The following is a 23167-nucleotide window of genomic DNA, read 5'->3' as shown; positions in this document are numbered from 1 at the left end:
AATCCTGATTCTGCCACCTGCTACTTGTATTAACTCTGGACAAGTTACTTAACTTCTCTGAGGAACTTGTATTAACCTCAAAGCTTCCTTCAGTCTCTAAATCTATAATCCTATCAACTTCTGAAACCAACTAGTATTTATCTAACACCCATTAGCTAGCCAGTGGTTACTACAGAAAGGAATTAGGAAACCAAAGACCAGATCTGTCTTCAGTGTTATTCTACTATCCCATCCCCCACCCCCATAAGGAGGCAGTGTGGTAGATCGGAAGAAGCCCTGGCTCTGAAGTCAAAAGGACGTGGGTTCAAATGCAAGGAAGGGGTCTAATCCCAGTGTGATCTTGAGTCACTACCTTCTTGGATCCCAGTTTCTTCACCTGTAAAATAAGATGGTTAGTGTTACCCCCTAAATCTATGACCCACATCATCCTTGACTTTTGATTAAAGGAATAATATCCCACCTTTTCTTTTTAGTTGGGGCGTGGATTAAAACCCCGAATAGAGGATGGGGTAAGGAATAAACTCCTTAGGTCTAAACCTAAGTGGGTTCATAGCTGGGAGCTCAACAGTCCCGTTCCCTTCCAGGATTTGCGGAAAGGGAGCAATCCCCGGGCGGACCCTGTCCCTTCCCAGGGGAGAGAAGCCAGAGTCGAGGCACAACTGAGACGGGGCGGACCAGGATGCTTTGTGGCGTCCACAGGTTCCAAGGCTGGGGGAGGGACGACTGGCACCAGGCGAGGTGAGGTGAGTGTGTGGCGCGGAGGGGCCCTGAGCCCTCCTCGCTGGCTGACTCCGTCCGCTCAGCACTCCCAGCCTAGTGCGGTGCCAGCGAGGGGCGCTCTGTGCCACTGACGAAGCCCGGCATCTGTCTCCGGCCCCGGCGCTGTGCATGGCTGGCTTTGGTCAGGTGGGGTTCCCCTGCCGCAGGAACAGCCGTCTAGACTCCTTCCTGAAGCGGCACCTGCGGCAGGAGGTGTACGACGCCATCCGCGCCTACGAGCTCTGCATCGTGGTCTCCAACACAGAGCACAGGACCTTCAAGTACGCGGTGCTCAGCGACAAGCTCATCTACCTGACCGAGAACCCGCCCAAGTCCATCCGAGGGGTCGTGGCCCTCAAGGACGTCCTGGCCATTGATCTGGTGAGAAGTCTGGGCTGCGCCTTAGATCCCGCTTCTCCCCTCTCCTCCATCCTTCCTTCAGTCTGTGAGACTGGAATGGGGAGGAGAGTCACTGTTGGGGCAGGGGGATCGGGGTTAGGACAGAAATGGTCACTTTCCTTCCAATAATCCTCTCTTCTCCCCTCCCAGCTCCCATCTCCACATTGCTTTTTACCCACAGCATTCAGGTAAAAGAAACACTGAATCTCCTTTCCGGTCCCAGACACATTTGTTTTTTCCCCACCTGACTTTTGAAGGCCCCTATGTGAATGTATTGGAATATAGGTATGAGGAAACTGGTTCCTGGAGAGCTAAGAGCTTCTATGGTAGCCTTTCCAAGTCCCAACCTTTTATGTCACCCTTCCCTTCGCCCCTCCAGTTCTTGTGTCTCAGTAATCAAGTTGTCTCCAAACTTTTTATGAAGAAGCAATTGATTTAAGGTTCCTTTCCTATCATTGTTCTTGGTTTCTCTCACTCTGACCTGTTTTCCTGATATATTCCACCCATCCCCACCCTGTTTTTTCCCACTGGGGGTAGTGTCTAGCCTTATTTGCTCTTCCCCTCTCCTGAGTCTCTGCACACCTTAGGGAGAAGCTGGCACAGCTGGTTCCCGACCAGCTTTTTTCTACTAGAATTATTTCTTTGCTCTGAACTTAGTTAGGAACAAAACAAATTCTCTTTACCAGGAAAATTCTCTCTGCCTCTTCAAAAAAGCACCTCGATGTCCTCACCTTTCATTTTTTTAAAACTAGACAACTTTTTCTCTTTCTACTTTAAGAAAAGATTGAAAGAAAAACCTACTACTACATAGGTATGTGAGAGACAGAGACAGAGAGACATCATGAAATTTTTAAGGTAGAAAAAAGGAACAGTATAAAGATCAGAAAAGTTGTGTACTTTTCCTTTGAGTCTGGATAGAGTTTGACCAGTACTGAGTATCTCTAAAAGTAAGTGTGTCATATAGTAGAAAAATCATTGGTTTTTGAGTCAAAATGACTCAGGTTCAGTTTCCAGCTCCATCAATTCCTACTTGCATGACCTTAGGCAAGTCATTTCACAACTCTAGGCCTCAGTTTTCTTATCTTCAAAATGAAGATATTGGACCAGTTGTTCCATGCTGTCTTCCAACTCTAACTATCCATGACCCTAAATTTAAGCCAAGAAATAAAACCAAACCACAACCATTATGAGGCATCATTTCTTGGTTATGGGACTCACCTGCTCACCATGAGGATGCAGGCTGGACTCTGCAATGGGCCTCTCCTTGTATGATCAGACTGCCTTTACAGTACTGAGTTTATCCCCTACCAACTGCTTTTGCCCTAGGAGAAAAAAAAATTCCTCTTTTACAGGCATGACAAAATCACAAACTTGTTGCCCAGCACTGACTACTCTATCTGATGCCTTAAGATAGTATATGCCTTTTGGACAAAGTCATACAGAATAACAGCTCTATCTCCAATGTTTATAGCTACACTTTACATATCTCTACATTACATAATTGTTTTTGATTTTACATCTCATCTAAGCAAGCTGCCCCACTTGGTCCCTTGTTTGTCATAGCATGTTTTCTTAATAGTGGGATTCTTATTTTAAGATATCTTTGGTTGGTAGCTGCTTAAGGAGTTTGAGTCATCCAGCCCCTGTCCACCTGCCCAACATTACTGAAATCATTACTGTTAGAGGTGGAACAGAATAAAAATCAAAATAATTTGAAATAGAAGCCACCTGAAATACAGAATACTATAGACAAAAGAGAGTCCTTGTGTTTAGATCAGGGTTAGAGGTAGCCTAGGACATAATATGAAAGAAGGTGGTAGTGAAGGAGAGATACCTTTCAAAATATTTTTAAAATATTGAGGGGCACTTTTTATATTACTTTTAATATACTTTTTCAGGCAGCTAGGTGGCTTACTGGGCCTAGAGTCAGGAAGACTCATCTTCCTGAATTCAAATCTGGCCTCAGAAACTTCCTAGCTGTGTGACCCTGGGCAAGTCACCTCACCCTATTTGCCTCAGTTTCCTCATCTGTAAAATGAGCCGGAAAAGGAAATGGCAAACCACTTCAGTATCTTTGCTAAGAAAACCCCAAATGGAGTCCCAAAGAGTGGGACATGACTGGAAAATAACTGAATAACAAAATACTTTTTCAGGGGGCAACAAATTCTATTCTTCATAGTTGTGTTGTGTGTGTGTGTGTGTGTGTGTGAGTGAAGAAGTTTCAAAGCATCTATTGGATAGTAACACAGAGAAGACTGAGATTTTCAAAATTAAGAGAAGCCTTGTTTTCAAACCTTAGTTAAGGTTCACAAATACCTCATCTCAACTCTGCTTCCATAGTTCTATAAATAACATTGATTTTTCTTTTCAGACTCTTGTTTCAAATCTCACTTTGAATTTAAACTGATGAGTATCAAGACTGACCAATTTGAGTTTCATATCACAATAAACTTTGAAATATCCTAAAGGAGCCAAAATAATACCTTCCCCTTAAAAAAGAAGGATATGTGTGGGGGAAGCTGAGGTGAGACAGGGAGAGAAATGAAGTCCTGATTAATCTGATCCCACTCTACTTACCCAAGTTCAATTCACACAACTCCCTAACATGAGTCCTGTGTTTGAATCAGGATTTTTGTTTCTCATTGTACTAGGTCATATTTGTTCAAGGCCATATTTGCTCCCCAACTAAGACACTGTCTGCTATTCTCTCTCTCCTCCATAATGAAGCCTTCTCTGATCACTCAGGTCTATAATGATTTTCTTTTTTAGCACTTATTTTTTACCCCATACTTTTTACAGGTAGCTAGGAGGAATAACAAGTAGCTGGAGTCAGGAAGACCTGAGTTCAATTACGGCCTCAGACACCTATTATCTGTGTGACCCTGGGTAGGTCACTTAACCTGTCTGCCCCAGTTTCCTCATGGAGAATAATCATAAATGAAGACAATAATAATACTTCACAGAGTTGTTGTGAGGATTAAATGAGATGATATACATCAAATGTTTTGGAAAATGTAAAGTGCTGTAGAAATATTAGCTATCATTATTTTTGGCATTTGACTTTATATTTTCTTACATTGTCTCCTAGTTGTATCCTGTGTCTCTTATCTTATCTTCCTGATGACATTGTAGGTACCAAAAGGTCATATCTTATATATACTTCTCTATCCTGCTATAACACTGTACATGAAGCAGGTCTTCAATAATGCTTGTTGAATTGAATCCAATGTATCATGTACAGGATAATCGATCCCTGAAAATTATAGACTCTTCTGTCTGGAAAGACGTAGGCAGAGGGAGGGGTTACGACTGAATTGGATGAGACTCTGTGGACCAGCAGAAAGACAGCTGTACCTGGGACTAGGTGACCTGGGTTTGATTCCTAGCTTTTACTAGCTGGGTGACTCTGAGTAAGTTACTGACCTTTTCTCTGCTTCATTTTCCTCATTCATGAAATGGAGAAAAAATGTTTCACTATGGGTGGGTCCCTTAAATTCTTTGACTAGCAGGCACTCTCTAGTAGCTTAGTTTGCTATCTCTTTGGTGGAGGGAGTTCCCACCTGAAAAAAACCTCACAGATCCTTGGCTTAAAATTTTACTCCCGTACATATCCAACAGGTTTGTTCCAAAGAAAGCACTTTGTAAACCTTAAAGAACTACAGAAATATGAGCCAGTGTTATTTTTTCCATTAAGAAGAATATGGGGCAGCTAGGTAGCACAGTGGATAGAGCACCAGCCTTAGATTCAAGAGGCGGTTTTAGTCATTTACTAATTGTGTAACCCTTGGCAAGCAAGTCACTTAATGCTGATAGTGTCCAAAAAAAAAAGCATAAATTAAGGTAGATACAGTTTTGTTCACTAATCGTTTTTTTTCCCATTGCTTAGACCTATAATTTAATTTCCTTGATTGGACCAATCCTTTAATTTTATAGGTTAAGGGAGCTCCTCCTGAAGAACTCCTTCTATCAATGCGGGTTGGTACCTTCTCTATAACTCATGGTCTTAAGGAATTGTCTGGGAGCAATGAAAGGTTATGTGACTTGCCAGGGACATATCTAGTATATATCAGAGATGGAATATGAACCCAGGTATTCCTGACTCCAAGGCCACCTACCTCCTTATCCACTATGTCTATTGACTCTCTAATTTCATGGATATATGGAAATCCCAGTGTGGAATTGCCATCCTCTAATATATCTGAGCAATTTAGAGAACTGGTATTTGTCAGAGACAGTACTGGAACGCAGATTTTCTATCTCCAAGGCCAATACAGTCAATACATTATGCCTCATTGTCTCTCCAATCAAATCTTAAAACAGTAAAAAGAAGGCATGTCTTGATTCTTGAAAATAGTTGTTTGAAAGCAAATACTTGTTACTACTCTACAGGGTAATATGGTTGAATATATATATATGCATATATATATATATATATGCATATATATATATATATACATATATGTATATATATATATATATATAATTTATTTATATGTATATGTACGTGGGCTTGAAGGCATATTGCCTTCAAGCCCCCCTCCACATGCAAGCATGCCTTCAACTTTTATATACATTTAGGAATGCTATTTTCATGGTGAGTTATTAAGAGAAAATAGTGGTGGTTGGAGGTATAGTTTTTACCTTCTAAGGTATACTATAAAGAGATAATTTGTCCTCCCAAAAATGTCCTTTTAGTGCCATTGTAGGAGGAGGAATCATAGGCTGGAGGTACCATGGATCTAAGCCAAGGAGGCATTCTTATGTTCTTATGAGTAATCCAGGGCTAGCCATCATGACTACAATAGTAAAAAAAAATTTTTTTAATTTAAAAAAATCTATATTATTCCTGAGGGGGTAGATGTTTTGCAATAGTGAAAATCTGGCCACCTGAAAATTTAAATTGCCTGATCCCTGGAGGGATAAACTAATGAGAATTTTTCTGTTTACATAGTTAATCAATAGAAGGAGAAAATGAAGTCATAAACAAAATCACCTATTACTGCCTGTTCTGAGATAGACTATTGCTGATCCTATTATCCATGTTTGGAGATTAGGCTGAAAAGACCTCACTTTGACCCCCCCAGTCCTTTCCATATTGGGAAATTTCGAGGATTTTACCTCTTTTGGTTACAGGTGTAGCAGCTGCTATATGCTTAGCTTTTCTAGGTTGTGGCTCAATCTGTTTGCCTAGAGGCAATGATTTCCAGTCCAGGTTTTTCTGACAGTCCTCCATCCAGATTGTCTCCAACCTTAGCAAGGTGTATCTCAGAATCCTTAAAGCAAAATCCATTTTTTCTTGGACAATATGGCTGACTATTCCATGCCAGGAATACTTACAGACCTTATTACTCCAAAAATAGATATTCTATTCAGACTTCCTTTAGGGACTGTTATCCTAAAGTCTGGGTAGAAAAAAATATACCTGCTGGAGATCACAAAGAGTTGTATTAGCAAATTTTTAAAAATGAAGGTTGAAATAAGTTTTTCATATAATTGGAATTTTTTTAAATTTAAAAATAAAAATGTAATTGGGAAATGTTTAATGAAATAAATTAAAATATGACTAAAAAAATTCAGGCTCATCAAAAATTCCCCAAGTTGGAAGGTTATAGCTAAATCCATCTTTATGTAAAATATTTGCTTCTCTTTGGACATTACTCTAGAATCTTGAGTGAGAACAGTAGCCAGCCATCTACTTACTGGGCAGCTTTTTAAAAAATGTAAATAGTATTTTATTTTTTCCAATTACATGTAAAGATACTTTTCAACATTTATTTTTTTAAAAAAGCTTTATTTTTTATTAGTTTATTTTTAGTTTTCAACATTCACTTCCATAAGCTTTTGAATTTTAAATTTTCTCCCTCTACCTCTCCACCTCCCTCCCTAAGATGGTGTGCAATCTGATATAGGCTGTACATACACACTCTTATTAAACATATTTTCACATTAGTCACAACATTTATTTTTTATAAGATTTTGATTTCAAAATTTTTCTCCCTCCCTCCTCAAGATGGCAAGTGATCTCATATAAGTCATACAGGTGAAATCATGTTAAACGTATTTCCACGTTAGTCATGTTGTGAAAGAAGAAACAGAACAAAAGGGAAAAAAAACATAAAAAAGCCTAAAGAAAATGAAAATACATGCTTCTGTCTGCATTCAGACTCCATCAGTTCTGTCTTTGGAGGTAGATAGTATTTTAAATCATGATTCTTTTGGAATTGTCTTGGATCCTTATATTGCTAAGAAGAGCTAAGTCAATCATAGTTGATCATTGCATGATTTTGAGAAAGCAGCTTTTTTTTTTTTCATAATGAATGAAAATTGTGGCCCTAGACAAGCAGTATTGAGAGAGGTATCTCTCAATGTTCTGTGAACCACTTTTAGACAACTCTCATGGACATACATGAACATATGAACAGCATATACTTTGCACGTGGAAAAAATATTTTATTCATCTATGATTCACTCTATCACATTCCCCACAATGGCTATTTCAAACCTTCTCAAGCTTCTATGGCACCTTCACTTCACTTCTTCTCAGAAAATGACCTCTCCTCCAACTTTGCTAGATGGCTGGAGCTATTCATAGCCTTATTCCATTACCCTTATCTCAGAAACATTCTATGTTGTCAGCCATGAGACTTTTCCTCTCTGTTCTCAGAGGTTGAGGTAGTTATCCTTCTTTGCAAAGGCTAACCCTTCTTCCACTTACATTTTTATCTTATTTTATTTTTGTGAGGCTATCAGGATTAAGTGACTTGCACAGCTAGTAAATGTCAAGTGTCTGAGACTGGATTTGAACTCAGGTCCTCCTGACTCCAGAGCCGGTGGTCTATCCACCAAACCACTTAGCTGCCCCATTTATATTTTTTATTCAATCTTTTCCTGTCTCCTCTAGAACCTTGCTGTATTGATGATTCATGTTTTCTCACACATTTTCCATCTTTTTCTCTCTACTGGCATTTTTTCTTCTGCCTGTAAGCCTTCTCAGTTCTCTCTTATCCCAAGAGAACCTTTTTTTCTTTTGATCAATTAATTTTTAATCTATGTTTCCACAATCCTTTCTTGAATGTTATTTTTGGTTCATTATGGTCTGAAAAGGGTGTATTTAACATTTCTGCTTTTCTGCATTTGTCTATGAGGTTTTTAATGCCCTAATACATGGTCAAGCTGAGAAAAAGGTATATATTCCTTTCTATTTCCATTTAATTTTCTCCAGAGGTCTATCATACTAACTTTTCTGAAATTTTATTCATCTCCTTAACTTCTTTATTTTACAGTTAGATATATCTAGTTCTGAGAGGGGAAGGTTGAAGTCCTCTACTAGTATAGTTTTGATGTCCATTTCTTCCTGTAACTCCTTTAACTTTTCCTTTAAGAATCTGGATACTATGCCATTTGGTGCATGTATGTTTAATATTGAAATTACTTCATTGTCTGTGGTACCTTTTAGTAAAATGTAGTTTCCCTGCTCATCTCTTTTAACTAGGTCTAGTTTTGCTTTTGCTTTGTCTGAGATCATGATGCTACCCCTGCCTTTTTACCTCAGTTGAAGCCCAATAGATTCTGCTCCAGCCCCTTATTTTCCCTCTATGTGTCTCTCTCTGTTTCAAGTGTATTTCTTGTAAACATATTATTGGATTCAGATTTCGAATCCATTCTGCTATCCACTTCCATTTTCTAGGTGAGTTCATTCCATTCACATTCACAGTTATAACGACTAATTGTGTATTTCCCTCCATTCTATTTTTTCCCAACTATCCTTCTCTCTCTCTTTTTATCCTATCCCTCCTCAAAAGTCTTTTGTGCCTTCTAGGGCCAAGCAGAGAGATATTTCATAATATCACCTTTCAAATACTTGAAAAACACCTATCATACCCCTCCTATCATTCTAATTCATCCTTCATATCACTGCCAAAATGATCTTTCTTATCCATAATCTGGTCATATCACTTCTGCACAAAACTATTTTCTCCCTATTGCCTCTTGAATAAATTTTAAACTTCTGATGACCTTCCATAACATGGCAATACCATCTTCCTAGCCTTCTCATATTATTCCCTTTCACACACTCTACATTACAACATAATTGAACAACTCTCTGACTACCTAACTCTGACATATTTAAGTAGGTTGTACCAATATCTGGTAGGTCCTCCATCCCCAACTTTGATGGCTGTACTTAGGGTGCAGATACTTTTTTTATTTTTTTGGAGGCAATCAAGGTTAAGTGACTTGTGCAGGGTCACATAGCTAGTGTCTGAGACAGAATTTGAACTCCTCCTGATTCCAGGGCCAGTGCTCTACCCATTTCACCACCCAGCTGCCCTATACAAATACTTTTTTTTTAAAAAGAGATGAGATTTGAGGGGGCAGCTAGGTGGCACAGTAGATAGAACTCGGGCTTTGGAGTCAGGAGGACCCGAGTTCAAATCCAGCCTCAGACACTTGACACTTACTATCTGTGTGACCCTGGGCAAGTCACTTAACCTCAATTGCCTCATCCACCCCCCCCCCCAAAAAAGAGATGAGATTTGAACTTGAAAGTAATGGCTATGAGGGAAGGCTTTCAGGGGGGAAGGAGTAGAAGGTAGAGTATGAGCAAAGGTTTGGCAGTAAGAATGAGCATGACATATTTTGTCAGTCAACTAGCATTTATTAAGGACCTTACTATGTGCCAAGCACTGTGCTAAGCACTGGAGGATATGAAGATAGGCAAAACATAGTCATATTGTAGTACTAAGTTTGATGTAGGGATGACTGGTTGAACAGAAACGTCCCAAAGGCATTTGGACAAAAATAGGATTTTAGTGGAAATGAAAAGCAAGGCTGGAATGTCATTTGTATAGAGGTGATCTTCAAAGTCATGGGAGTGAATAAAGTCTATGAGGAAGTGAGTGTAGAAAGAATAGAGAGCTGATTATGGACTGAAAGCCTGATGGTCTCTTTTTTTTCAGCTTTGTCCTCAATATGTGCATATTTGCATGATAATTAATTATAGATGTAATTAATTGCACTTAGGCTCTAATTGTAGGAACAGTTGGTCACTTGCTGCCAAAGTGTTTATTGTTATTTGACACATTTTGATTATCAGTAGCCTGCTAGACACTAGAAAACAAAGACAACTACATAATTGCTACATTTTCAGCCAGTCCCTGCCTAAAAATGTGAACAGAGCTGCTGCTGAGTTCAGAAAGTGAATAATCTTATTTCATAATATTATACACCTTAAAATAGTTTTATTTGTACATTATTATTTTTTAAAATCATTTATTTTTAGTTTTTAACATTCACTTTTATAAGATTTTGAGTTCCCCCCTCCCCTCTTCCTTTCCTCCCCTTCCTTCTTCCCCATGTACAATCATATTAAACATATTTCCACATTAGTCATGTTGTGAAAGAAGAATCAGAACAAAAGGGGAAAACCACAAGAAAGAAAAAAACAAACAAAAGAAAACAACAAAAAAGAGACAATAGTATGCTTTGATCTGCATTCAGACTCCATAGTTCTTTCTCTGGATGTGGATAGCATTTTCCATCATGAGTCTTTTGGAATTGTCTTAGATCATTGAATTGCTCAGAAGAGCTAAGTCTAACAAAGTCGGTCAGCATACAATGTTGCTATTACTGTTGTATGTTATTTAATTTTTTTTTTTTTTGGTGAGGCAGTTGGGGTTAAATGACTTGCCCAGAGTCACACAGTTATGGGTCTGAGGCTGGATTTGAACTCAGATCCTCCTTACTCCAAGGCTGGTGCTCTATCTACTGCGATACCTAGCTGCCCCTGTGCCTTATTTTTAAAAGTCTAAATTGGACTTGTGGAAGTGAGAAGGGGACAGTTGCATGAATGATAGAACTTAGTCACCAATCAGAAATGGGGATGAGGAAGAGGTATGGATCCAGAATAACTACAAGGTTTCATACTTGAGTAACTAAAAGGTTGATATAGTCGACAGGTGAAGGTAAATTAGGAATGGGAGCCAGTGTTAGAGAGCAGATGGATTCAGTTTTAGACCTAGAATTATAGAATAGGAGGGAGAGCTATAAGGGACCTTAGAAATCCTCTCATTTTACAAATGACTAAAGCGGGACATAGAGAAATGACATGGCGATGGCTACACTATGAGTCAGTGGCAAAGATGGGACTAGACCCGCTTGTCTAGTCTCCTCACTCTAAGTCCAACTCTCTTTCCCCTATAGTCCAATATTTTTGTGAAGGAGAATATTTACTTTGCTTTTAGGTAACAAAGCAAAAGAATTAGATTCTTCTATAGTTAAATTCCAATCAAAATTTGGATTTAAACAATATACTTCAGGTCATATGTTAATTAAATTAATCTGACACAGTTAATTACGGAGTCATCAAAAAAAAAAGTGGTTTACTTTCAATACAGATGAATTATTTTTTTTTTCCCTAAAGCAAATCTGGTCTCCAGTTGGTTTAAATGCCAGCTTTCTTATATGTCATTTTTTGTTTTATGTGAGACCAGATTCTTATTCATTCTATGTCTTAAATGTCTCTTTCATGTTTCAAGCTCCCTTTGAAGTCAGGCTTTTGAAAAGAATTCTCTGGGAAGAAAGATAAATGTGAGCGCATGGGGAAATGACAACCTGGACCTTCAAGACTAAAGCTATCCAATAATAATCTATAATAGCCATAAGGCATTAGTTATCACAGCAAGGAAGCTTGCATAGTAAAGTTCTATATGAATATTGTCTCACTGATAAAAACCAAAACAAACATCTATTTCATCTTAATTTTGTCACATCTCAGTTTAACGCTACTATTACGTGCCATGAAAAGTCCTTATTTTGGAACATCAACTGCCCTCAGTACTCTGTTCTTTTGACTTCCTGTATTCTATGTTAGTTAATTTTTTTTTTTTGCTTTTTGATGAAGCAATCAGGGTTAAGTGACTTGCCCAAGGTCACACAGCTAGTCAGTGTCAAGTATCTGAGGCCAGATTTGAACTCAGATCCTCCTGACTCTGAGGCCAGAGCTCTATGTACTGCACCACCTAGCTGCCCCTGTTACTGTTAATTTTTAAGAGATAGAGCTAGTAAGAAGTTTACTCAGGGAAGGGTGTAGATTGGTCATGTGGTAAGAATGAGGGGTAAAAACAAAAATCTGATCCCCATGGAATAATGAAAAGCATAAAGGGAGGCTTCCAGGATGTTGACTGGATTTTCTCTTTAGGATTATGTAAGAATAGAAAGTTGCATAGAATAAGAGGGTGTGGATGTGCATCATTCCACACCAAGGGAGGGAATGCCTATATCTGTGAGATCACAGATCACTTAAGTATTAAAATATTGAAAGAGGGTATGTATAACTTAACCAAATTATTTTTATTTAGTAGTAAAGAGAGAGGGGACACAGATTAGGGGAGAAAAAACTTTTTCTTTAAGGTCTAGCCTACAAAGTTGTCAAGAAAGTATTTCATAAACCTTAAAGAGCTTCATATGTTGTTGTTACTATTAAATAACTTTATAAAAGAGAAGCAACATGTTGTGATAGAGAGCTGGCCTCAGAGTCAGAAAGTCCTGCCTTTGACATATAGTGGCTGGGTGAAGCTGAGTAATTTGCCTAACTTCTTAGTGGCCTTGACAACGCTTTAAGTAATTCATACAACAGTTATTTTACTTCATTGGTAGTTGAAGTCTTTTCACCAGGAATTCCCTACACTACTTAAATCACAGGTCTGGTCCAAAATCAAACAACAAAGAACTGCTTTATGTTTCTGAAAACAGGGGTTCTTTCCCTCTTTTTCTAAAGAGGATCTTAGGTCTGAATCCATGTGAATGGACAGGTTCAGTCATGGGGGGGGTGAAGGAGGGGTTTGGCCTCATAGAAAAGTTTTGCTCTTTATGCCTCCCACTTTAGAGACCTAGGGAAAATCACTTAAAATTTAGGTTTGGTTCATGTCCAGAGTTTTTACAAAAAGGGAGTGGAAAGTATGTGATATACAATGTAGATCAGGTATGGGACAGCTATTTATTTCTCGCACATTAAAGAAGTGCATAAAACCTTAAAAACTCACAAGTGTGCTTTAACAAAGCCTTAAATATTAAGCAGTAATTTTTATAACTACCATTATACTCTTCTTGAAGTTGATACTTAAAAGATCAAATGTTTTCTGAGACTGAGAAATCAGCCCTTCACATTCACCTTGGTTCTACCTACAATGTCCAAATTCCCTTCAGGTCCATATCTTAGAGTTAATAAAGGGCTTGGGCTTATCATCCTGAATGCCTTTCTTTTACTCCTCAGGGCAAGTTCCAGAAGGAGAGAGTTACATACCAAGTATTCTGGGGAGTTAAAAGAGAGTGTATCCAAGGGTAGAATTACTACTCTTAAAAATTATGCAGTCCTTCCATGCTTCTCACTGTCATGAAAGGCAGTGGGGAAGAATTAAGGGACCATCCAAGGTTTGCTTCAAATCCAAAAGTCCTTCAGCTCTGAGCTATAACATATGTAACCCACTGGAAGTGGCCCTCAGCAGATCAGGAGTTCTCTTTTGTTTGCTCCCATTATTCTAATATACCAAGATTTAGCATTTTCATAACAGAGACATCAGTAGTAAAATGGAAGAGCATAGCTTCTTTCCTTCAAAAGGCTATTATTATTTGATACAAAGGAAACACATCCCCATCATAAAGTATTATAAAACTTTAATTTTCTATTTCCTGCCAATGTCCCGGCTATTAAGATGACTGAAAAAATTCAGGCAATCTCACAGCTAAGAGTGAACTCCAGAAGACATGTGTTAGCAGGGGTTTGAATTTAGCTATGTCAGGTTACCATCTGTCACTTAATTTTAGGACAACGACCTTGATTTCAGGCATAAGGAGGCACTTGAAGTCATTCCTTTCTTACCAGTGCTGTCAGTGTCAAACTTGGTAATAAGAAGCTCTTTATCACCTATGGATATTAAATTAGCTTTGTTGAAATTTCTGGCAGCAATCTTATGTTACTTATCACCTGTAAATTGCCTAAAAATAATGTTCTTTGCTCTTAAAAAAAAACAAAGCAAAACTGATGTCATATTCCTTCCTTAAAATTCAGTATTTCATGATATAAATGTTATCACCATACTTTTAATCTTTCTAAAGCTTTATACCCTACTGTTTGGATGGAGAATGCTCCTCTTTGGCTTAATCACCCGACTTATAAGCATATTTGTAAGTTCACTCTTTAGAGGGTAGCTGCTGTGCCCATAGTTTCTAAACATCTGCATTCCTAAAACTGTCACTCACAAGCCCCCACCAGTGAGCTTCCCCTTAATAGCCAGAAGACACAGTTAACTCATAGTAAAGGTATTTACTAAGATAACATATGGCAGAAGCAATAGCAACAAAACTTACCCCCATAAAATTGGAGTGCATTCTATCACAAATATGGTGTCCATCGGAAGAATGGGAACAAACAGAGTATAACAATAGTGAGGTACGTGTATGGGAAATACTTGGGGCCAAGGCATCTCATGCCTGTAGTACTGTAGGCCCCTTCTCTACTCGTGGAGTCCTCTCCACAGCTTGACTCTCAATTGCCAGGGCCAGTTCTTTCTTGAATCAATGGTTGGTTCTCTTCTCTGCTCCCTGAAATGTGCCCATGCCTGTCTATCTGGAGAATGTATATCTCTGCTCTCTCAGCCATGCCTCAGGCTCTCTTGAACTAACTCCTGAGCTGGTGGATGGCATGCTCCCTTCTAGATGAATAGCTCTGATACTAAATGCTATGGCTGATTGATTGTCTTCCCTTGCTCTCTCCCTTACTGGATGAATCTTATAATAGCTCTGATACTAAATGCTATGGCTGATTGTCTTCCCTTGCTCTCTCCCTTATTGGATGAATCTTATAAGCCACAACCTAACAAAGCCAATGGATTAAAGAAGTGAGAAGATGGAGTGGTTCTGTTCAAGCACCTCCAAAATAAGGGAAATAAAATCACTTAGCAAATACATTCAGGAGCTAATGAACCTGGCAACTTGATTGTCTTTTGGTTTCCAACCATGCATTGAGAGGGCAAACTTCATTTCCTGCTTACAAAATTCGTTTGCTTGACTACAAAAGGTGCTATGCTCTTACACATTATTTTTTTTTCACAATATGAGTCAATTCAGTGAACTCAGGCCAGTGCCTTCTATGAACCAAGGCACTGTGATAGACACTGGAGGTGTTGTTGTAATAGTGTAGTCATGTCTAACTCTTTGTGATCCCCATTTTGGGGTGTTCTTGGCAAAGATACTGGTTTGCTATTTTTTTCTTCAGCTCATTTTACAGATGAGGAAACTGAGGCAAACAGGGTTAAGTGACTTGCCCAGAGTTACATAGCTAGGAAGTATCTGTGGCCAGATTTTAACTCATGAAGATGAGTCTTTCTGACTCCTATCCACTCACTACCTAATTGCCCCAAGACACTGGAAACATAAAGGTAAAAAACAACATCATCCCAGTCCTCTAAGAGTTTACAACCTACTAGGAGGGGTTGAGTCCTGCACAGAATTAATAAAAGGTGGAAACTGATAAGGACAAAAGGAGGGTTTAAGCAAAGGGCTAAATGAAAGCTTGAAGGAGGGATCATTTTCCACTGGGGAATGGGAGTAGAAGTTCAGGGAAGTTTTCTCCATTCTCAGAGCCACCACCTTAGTTAAGGCCCTTGTTGCCTTTCCCTAGGACTACTGTATTTCACCTCATAATCATTTCAGATTTTATGCCATGTTGTTTTGCAAAAAAGTGGGGTGCAACCATTATGTGAAGTTCTAAAAATTGTGTCAGTGTTACTTAAAAATAATTTATTACTAAACCATCTTTGGTGCAAGATTAGGATGTATAGAATACTTGTGAATATATGTTAATACTGGGAAGATGTAAGTCTTATCGTATTAGGTGTCTTACTCATGGCAGCTTCACCTGCCCTCGCTGCAGCTCTTCATTGGGTTGAGTGACAATATAGTTAGTACTACAGTGCTCTAAACAAACCACACAAGTTGGCTTTGGGAAATATACTGACAAAGGGCATGGGCTGAGAATTCTAGTCTTGATGCTTGCAATGTGTGAGAGATAAATGTGTACCTATATGTCACTGGTGAATACATTGCTGCTCTGTTTACCTTTTAAGTGGCGTGACAAACAGAATTATACCATGTGATGAATACGCAAGGAAAGGTTATAAACCAATTTTTGGATGGAAAAAAAAAAGCCCAAGGTGCGGTGGTAATAATTATGCGGTGAAATACAGTATAGTAATATCCTCCTAATGGAGTTTATGTATGTGCAATCATGTAAAACATTTCCATATTTGTCATGTTGTGAAAGAAGAAGCAGCCCACAAGGAGAAAACCATGTTTCTGATACCATGTACAATATTCTCCTGGTTCTGCTCACTTCACTTTGCATTAGTTCATATAAGCCTTTCCAGGTTTTTCTGAAATCTGCCTGCTCATCATTCTCATAGCATAATTGTATTCCATTATATTCGTATACTACAACTTGTTCAGCCATTCCCCAATTGATGGGCATCCCCTCAATTTCCAATTCTTTGCCACCACAAAAAGAGTTGCTATAAATATTTTTGTACATGTGGGTCCTTTTCTTTTTGGAAAGGAAGGATTTCAATAGGTAGCAATGGCAGAACATTTCTCTCTCTCTCTCTCTCTCTCTCTCTCTCTCTCTCTCTCTCTCTCTCTGTGTGTGTGTGTGTGTGTGTGTGTGTGTGTGGTGTGTGTGTGTGAAAAACAAAGGCATGGTGTGTAAGACCAGATGTTGGGAAACAGCCCAGTTTAGTTGGATCAGAGAGTGCATGAAAACCAGGATTGGCAAGGCAGATTGTAGCCAGATTACAGAGGCTGTCGAATGCCAAATTAAAGAGCTTGTTATGCTTTATTTGGTAAGCAATGAGGAATCACTGATGGTTTTCAAGCAGAGGTACTGTGTGTCCAGAGCCATATATTAGAAAGATCCTTTTGATAGTGGTGTGAATGATGGTTTAGAGAAGGGTGAGGCTGGAGGCAGGAACACCAGTTAGAAGACTATTAAAATAGTTCAAATGAGAGAAGATGAGTGACAGAACCAGGATAATGGCAGTGAGAATGGAGATTAGGTGACAGGTATCACAGATATTTTGGATATAGAATTGATAGCACTCAGAACTGATTGGATGTGGGAGGTAAGAGAGAAGGAAGGAGCAAAGATAATCTCCAAGTTTTGGAACCTGAGTGATTTGGAGGATAGCAGTATCATAAACAGAAAATTGTTTAAAGGAGAAGAGTTGTTTTATTTCAAGTAAACTCGGCTGCTTCCCAACGCCTCTTCTCATCCTGTTCTATCCTGCCTCATGCCTTTGTTTTGCGAACAGGATGGGTTCAGTCTCAAACAGTTCGAATTTGAAGTGCCTGTAAGATATCATAGTGAAAATGTAAGACTGAGACTATCCTTCAAGGCTAGATAGGGCTGGTGATACAGAATTGGTACTTATTTGCATAGGAAAAATTGAAAATGTGTGACTGGAATGAGATCACCAAGGGGGAGTGTGGAGAAAGAATAGTAAGAAAGAGAACAGAATTCAAGATTCTCTTCTCTGTCTTCAAAGCTCTAAGTTAACCTCAGAGGAATTACCTACCCTATAGATAAATTCTTGGACCTTCTAATATTCATGGTTAATGGAGGGAAGGCAGAAGTTTAGCAACAACTTTAGCACCAGGACTCTACTAATGAAGCTGTGCAATGCCTGTGGCTTGACTAGCTTGCTTAACACACAGATGTGAGAGAAGGAAAGGAGAGAGGAACAAAGGTGGAGGAAAAATAAAGGCAGGAGAAAGAGAAAACAGTGAGGAGAAGGAGGGAAAGACAAGTGAATCGTAAGAGAAATGAAATTCAAAAAGCATAAGGAATATAAATGCAAAATGGAAGATAGTTCCTGCCCTCAAGGTCCTTCCATTCTATTATTAGTAAAAACTATGAGTAAAAATGGTGTCCGTCTCTAGATCGGTGATTCTACAATATGAAGCTATTTTCAAGAAAGAAGAGGACTTTTAGGATAGGTATCTTCAGAACCAGTTCTGATCTACAATCTGTCTTTCACAGAAATGCTAGAGTAATTTTCCTAATGGACAGGTCTGAGTCTATTGTCTGCCACCCTGGAGACCTCCTCTCTTCATATCATTTTCGGTCAACCCCAGTTATACTTTCCCTCTCTCTTATCTTAACTCTTTATGAATCCCGTTTCCTCCTTTTCTCCTATCCATTGGCCCCTCACAGGATCCTCCCTACTCCTCTTTCTCCTCTCTTTCCTATATCCCTGTATGTGTTGTCTTCCTCCATTCTAATCCTTCTTTCCCCAATATAATTCTAATCCTTCTTTCCCCATATAAACTCCTTGAATGTAGGAATTAGCTTGCTTATATTTGTATCCTCAGTGCTTAGCATGGTAAATCTATCTGTCTGTCTATCTATTTGTCTGTCTGTGTCTCTCTCAATCACCTACCTACCTGCCTATCTAAATTGACCTCATTGTGCCTGACTCATGAAGGACATTTTATCCCCAGCTTTTGTGTGCTTGGAATATACTTGCTCCTCATCCTCACCTTTTGAAATCCCTAGTTTTCTCCAAAACTCAAGCACTACCTTCTACCCCTTCCTTCAAAGCTTCCTCAAACCTTTCCCCCTGCAGCTAGGATACAGGCTCTTTTTTTTTTAATGGGTCTCTAACTTCTAAGCTATTTACTTTCTTTTTCAATAAACAGAGAAATTATCTCAGTGTCCTCAAGATAAGCTGATTGCAACCAGGATTAACATAACAAATGGATAGAAGCCAGATCCCTGACTTATATATTTGTTCATCTACATTCAATAGGGGTAATTTAACTCAGGAAGCTTTTGGAATGGCTACAGCTAGGAATTGTAGTTTAAGGAGGTAATTGCATCATTTAGGCCTTTGTAGTGTGGTTAATAAATATTAAAGAGTAAATACAAAACAACTCCTCCACCTTTGTTTCTTTATGCATAAGAATCTAGGTGTTAAGGAAACACACCACAAGTACTGGGAACACATGCCATAGAAAGATAATAAAAAGATCTTTGCTAGGATGGTTTTTTTTAAAGATCTCCTGCAGGTTGCATAAAACAATGATAAGAATGTGTATAATTATAATTATTATAATATATTATTACTAGAGAAAACAATAGATTTTAACTTTTTATAGAAATTAAATGAAGGCCTTATTTGAAAGGCAGCATACTCTCCCATTTAGACTCCCCTAATTTGGGATTCATGATGATTTTGATGGTCGGGTGAGAGCTAAAGTTTACCCTCTGCTTAGCAAATGCTTTTTTTTATTGGTCAGGCAAGAGTTAAAACAAGAGTGTAAATGAGACAGCAGGGTTTAATGTCTTCTAGGGAACAAAACCATTTTCAAACACTAAGCATCTAACCAATGCTTCAAGGGTCCAGATAAGTGGGGCACGTGGTGCAGATGAATGAGAAGGGATACCATTGCAGTGGGCCAACCCTGTCTCCACCCATTCCCCTCTGGCCTCATCATTCCACCCTCTAGCCTTTTCGAATTCCTAGACTCCTCCAGCCCTGTTCAAGCACCATCTCCCTTGCTAGAGTGCAGTCCCTCTTCTCTGCCCCACCCTATTACTTTCTATTTTAAAAAATACATTTTATATTAACCTACATGTGTTCGTGTTCTTTACCTTGCATAATCTAAGATCCTGGAGCGCAGGGACTGTTTCATGACAGTGTGACTAGCATATAGTGGGCACTTAAGAAATGCTTAGTGGTTGATTGAAATTTCTGAGTGGGGCTCAATCTCTCTTCTCAAGGACTGAAACTAAAGGCCACCTCAACAAACAGCTCTCAGTTGCCATTTGTGAAAGTGGCATCTACAAAGCTATGCTCTCTCTTAGTGCTGAATGCCAACCATCACCTTTCTGCTCGATTCACTTTGCTCCTATGTTTTGACACAGTTAATCATTTCGACAATGGATGGTACCCTTATTCTGACAGGGTGATGGGACTTGGTCCCTGAATTTTCCCATACATTTTCAGCAGCTCAGATCACTGGCTTTTTGCTTAAAGCATATGGCCCACCCCAGCCCACCCTGATTACTTGATTAGTTTATTTGATATTCCTTAATCCCATCTAGATCCTTTCACTTGTCTGCCTAGCCCCCCCCCCAGGCTATTTACCACTCCTTAATCCCATTCAAATCTTCTCAGAGTCTTTTTTGTGTAAAAGTATCAGTCCCATCCTTATCAAATTTGCAGACTCACTAGGAACTCTGCCTACTTCTATTGCTGATACAAAAGCAGATTAATTTAGAATCTAGCCCACTTCTATTGGTGATACAAATAAACCTCACCACTTTGACTGAAAGAAGGCTTGAGTGGTCAAATTCTTTTGAGGCAGACCCCCTATACCCTTGCATTTCAGGGTTCCCAGCACCCCAAACTGCAACAATTCCATTTCCATTCACTTCCTGCCAACCTTAATCCTGTGTTACTACCATCAGCTTTCTCTGTTTCTAATTTCCAAACTGCTGAATATTGCTGGAAGAAGTCATGAAATTAATTGTGCCAAATGGTTCCAATACAAATCTATGCCAACTATCAGTCTTAGCCGGGCTTTCATTTCTTTATGGCAATTCTTCCCCCATTAACTTTCTTTAATGTTCTCCTATGAAGCCACTAACTCCCTTACCTGTTGTCTCTGAAGGTGATATTGCCTTTTACTTTTTTTGAGATCTGTCTTGAAGGTTCATCTCCTCAATGAAGCTATCTCTCGTTCCCAGAAATGGTAGTGCTTTCTCACTTCCCAAATTATCTTGCATTTACTTTTCTATGTACACACTGTATACCCCAATAAAATATAAACTCCTGGAGGGCAGAGATTGTTTTAGATTTAACTTTTTATCTCTAGCTCACTGCAATGAGTTGCAAGTAGCATGTAGTGAAAGTTTATTTATGAAATTGAATCCATTTATATCCAATAAACTAATAAACCTTTTACTAATCTTATCTGCTAAAATAAGCCCCTTAAAGGTCTCCACTAGAAAATACTTTGTCACTTGAGCTTGAATTACTGTATGTACTTTAAAGTAATAACACCTAAATTAATATATTCCATCATTTAAAATTCATGCCAATTTAAATTTTAAATGATGGAATATTTCCTTAAATTAGCTTTAACTGACAGTTTTATTATGCTTATTTTTCAGTTGCATAAGAGGAAAAAGGTGCAGTTAAAAGACTGTAGAGAAATATATACCTAGGCTCCACATATTAGAAAGAAACTTATACAGGAAATTTTCCTTATTTTTGGATCCAGGATGTCCAATTTTTAATATTTGCTACCTAATGAGCCTTGTTATTCTACTTTGGTCTACTGCCTGGCACTAGTAAGCTGCAACTATTTCCAGTAATCAGTGGGGCTGTGACCATAACTCTATGCTGCAGAAGACTCTTGGCATTTCAGCCTTGTTAAAGTGAAGATTAGTAAGTGTCAAAAAAACCAAAAAGGTGCCAAAGGCTATTAATACTAAATTGAGACTTTCTGATATTGCTTGGGGAAGGAGGAGGAGGGAAATGGAAAGAGCTCTGAAAATGACAGGTTTTTTTTGGGGAAAGTGAGTAGTTGATGCTTAGAGTAGCTGCTTAGAGCATCTTGTTTCAGAAACCAATACTTTAAAAAATTCAATAAAGAATACAACAAATATTAAGTATCTATTTTGTGCCTAGTACTATTCTAAGTGCTAGGGGTAAAAGAAACTTTAGATATTATATCTTTATATTCCTGGCATCTAGCACAGTAAATACTTAATAAATGCTTGTTGAATTGAATGACTCATGTCCCCATGGATTTGGAGGTCTAGTCCTATTTTAAAAATTGCTATTAGATATTTTAAACTTGTTATCTTGTAGTTGTTTAATTATATTTTTCAGTTGTGTCTGAATCCTGCTGACCCCATTTGGGGTTTTCTTAGCAAAAATACTGAAGTGGTTTGCCATTTCCTTCTCCAGCTCACTTTACAGATGAGGAAACTGGGGCAGGTAGGTGGCACAGTGGATAGAGCACTGATCCTGAAGTCAGGAGGACCCGAGTTCAAATCCGGCCTCAGACCAAACACTTGACACTTACTAGCTGCGTGACCCTGGGCAAGTCACTTAACCCCAATTGCAAAAAAGAGAGAGAGAGAGACAGACAGACAGATGAGGAAACTGAGGCCAACAAAGTTAAGTGACTTGCCCAGGGTCACACTGTTAGTAAGTGTCTGAGGCCAGATTTGAACTCAGGAAAACGAGTCTTCCTGATCCCAAGCCTAGTGCTCTGTCCATTATCCACTGTCCACTAGCTGCCCAGGTTCATAGATACCTCAAACTCGATATGCCTAAAGCAAAACTCATGATCTTTTCTCCCAAAGCCACCCATCCTTCTGCTTTTTCATGTTCACAACTTTGGTGTCATCTTCACCTCCTCATTCTTATTCACTCCACATATCCCATCTGTTACCCAGTCTAATTGTTACTATCTTAATAGCATCTCTCCTATTGGTCCCCATTCCTCTACTCACCCTAGTTCAGACCTTCATCACCTCTCATCTTGACTAGTGCAACAGCCTCCTAAGCTGCACCCCTCCTCCTCCTACCTCAGGTTTCTCCCCACTGTGATCCATTCTGCACCCAGTCACCAGAGTGATTTTCCCAAAATAGATCTGACCATATGTCCAATGATTCCCTATTATCTCTCCAGGATCAAATATAAACCCCACTATTTGTCAGTTAAAGCTCTTCAATCTGGCTCCTTCCTACCTTTGCAGTCTTCTTCCAGGTTACTCCTTTCTATGCACTCTTACTGTCCAGCCATACTGGTCTGTTTTCTGTTCCTCATCCATGAGGATCCACACCCTATTTCTATGTCTTTGTATAAGCTCTTCCCTGTGCCTGGAAAGCCTTCCCTTCTTAGCTCAGTCTCTTGCAATCCTTCAAGACTGCACAAGCAC

At 39.0% G+C, this 23167-nt stretch overlaps 1 protein-coding gene across 1 annotated transcript in view; it reads left to right on the top strand.

Moving 5' to 3' along the window:
• The first annotated feature begins 745 nt into the window (after positions 1-745).
• CUNH12orf56 (chromosome unknown C12orf56 homolog) overlaps positions 746-23167 on the top strand; it is a 117251-nt gene continuing 94829 nt past the window's right edge. The window contains exon 1 of the mRNA XM_020990186.2: positions 746-1140. Within this exon, the coding sequence (XP_020845845.1) occupies positions 889-1140 (252 nt within the window). The 5' untranslated portion in view covers positions 746-888. The remainder of the gene's footprint in view (positions 1141-23167) is intronic.

This window comes from Phascolarctos cinereus, unplaced genomic scaffold (genome assembly GCF_003287225.1).
Source record: "Phascolarctos cinereus isolate Bilbo 61053 unplaced genomic scaffold, phaCin_HiC Scaffold_1;HRSCAF=81, whole genome shotgun sequence".
Lineage (NCBI taxonomy): Eukaryota > Metazoa > Chordata > Mammalia > Diprotodontia > Phascolarctidae > Phascolarctos > Phascolarctos cinereus.
Note: the sequence above shows the minus strand (reverse complement) of the source record. Positions and strands in the feature narration are given on the sequence as shown.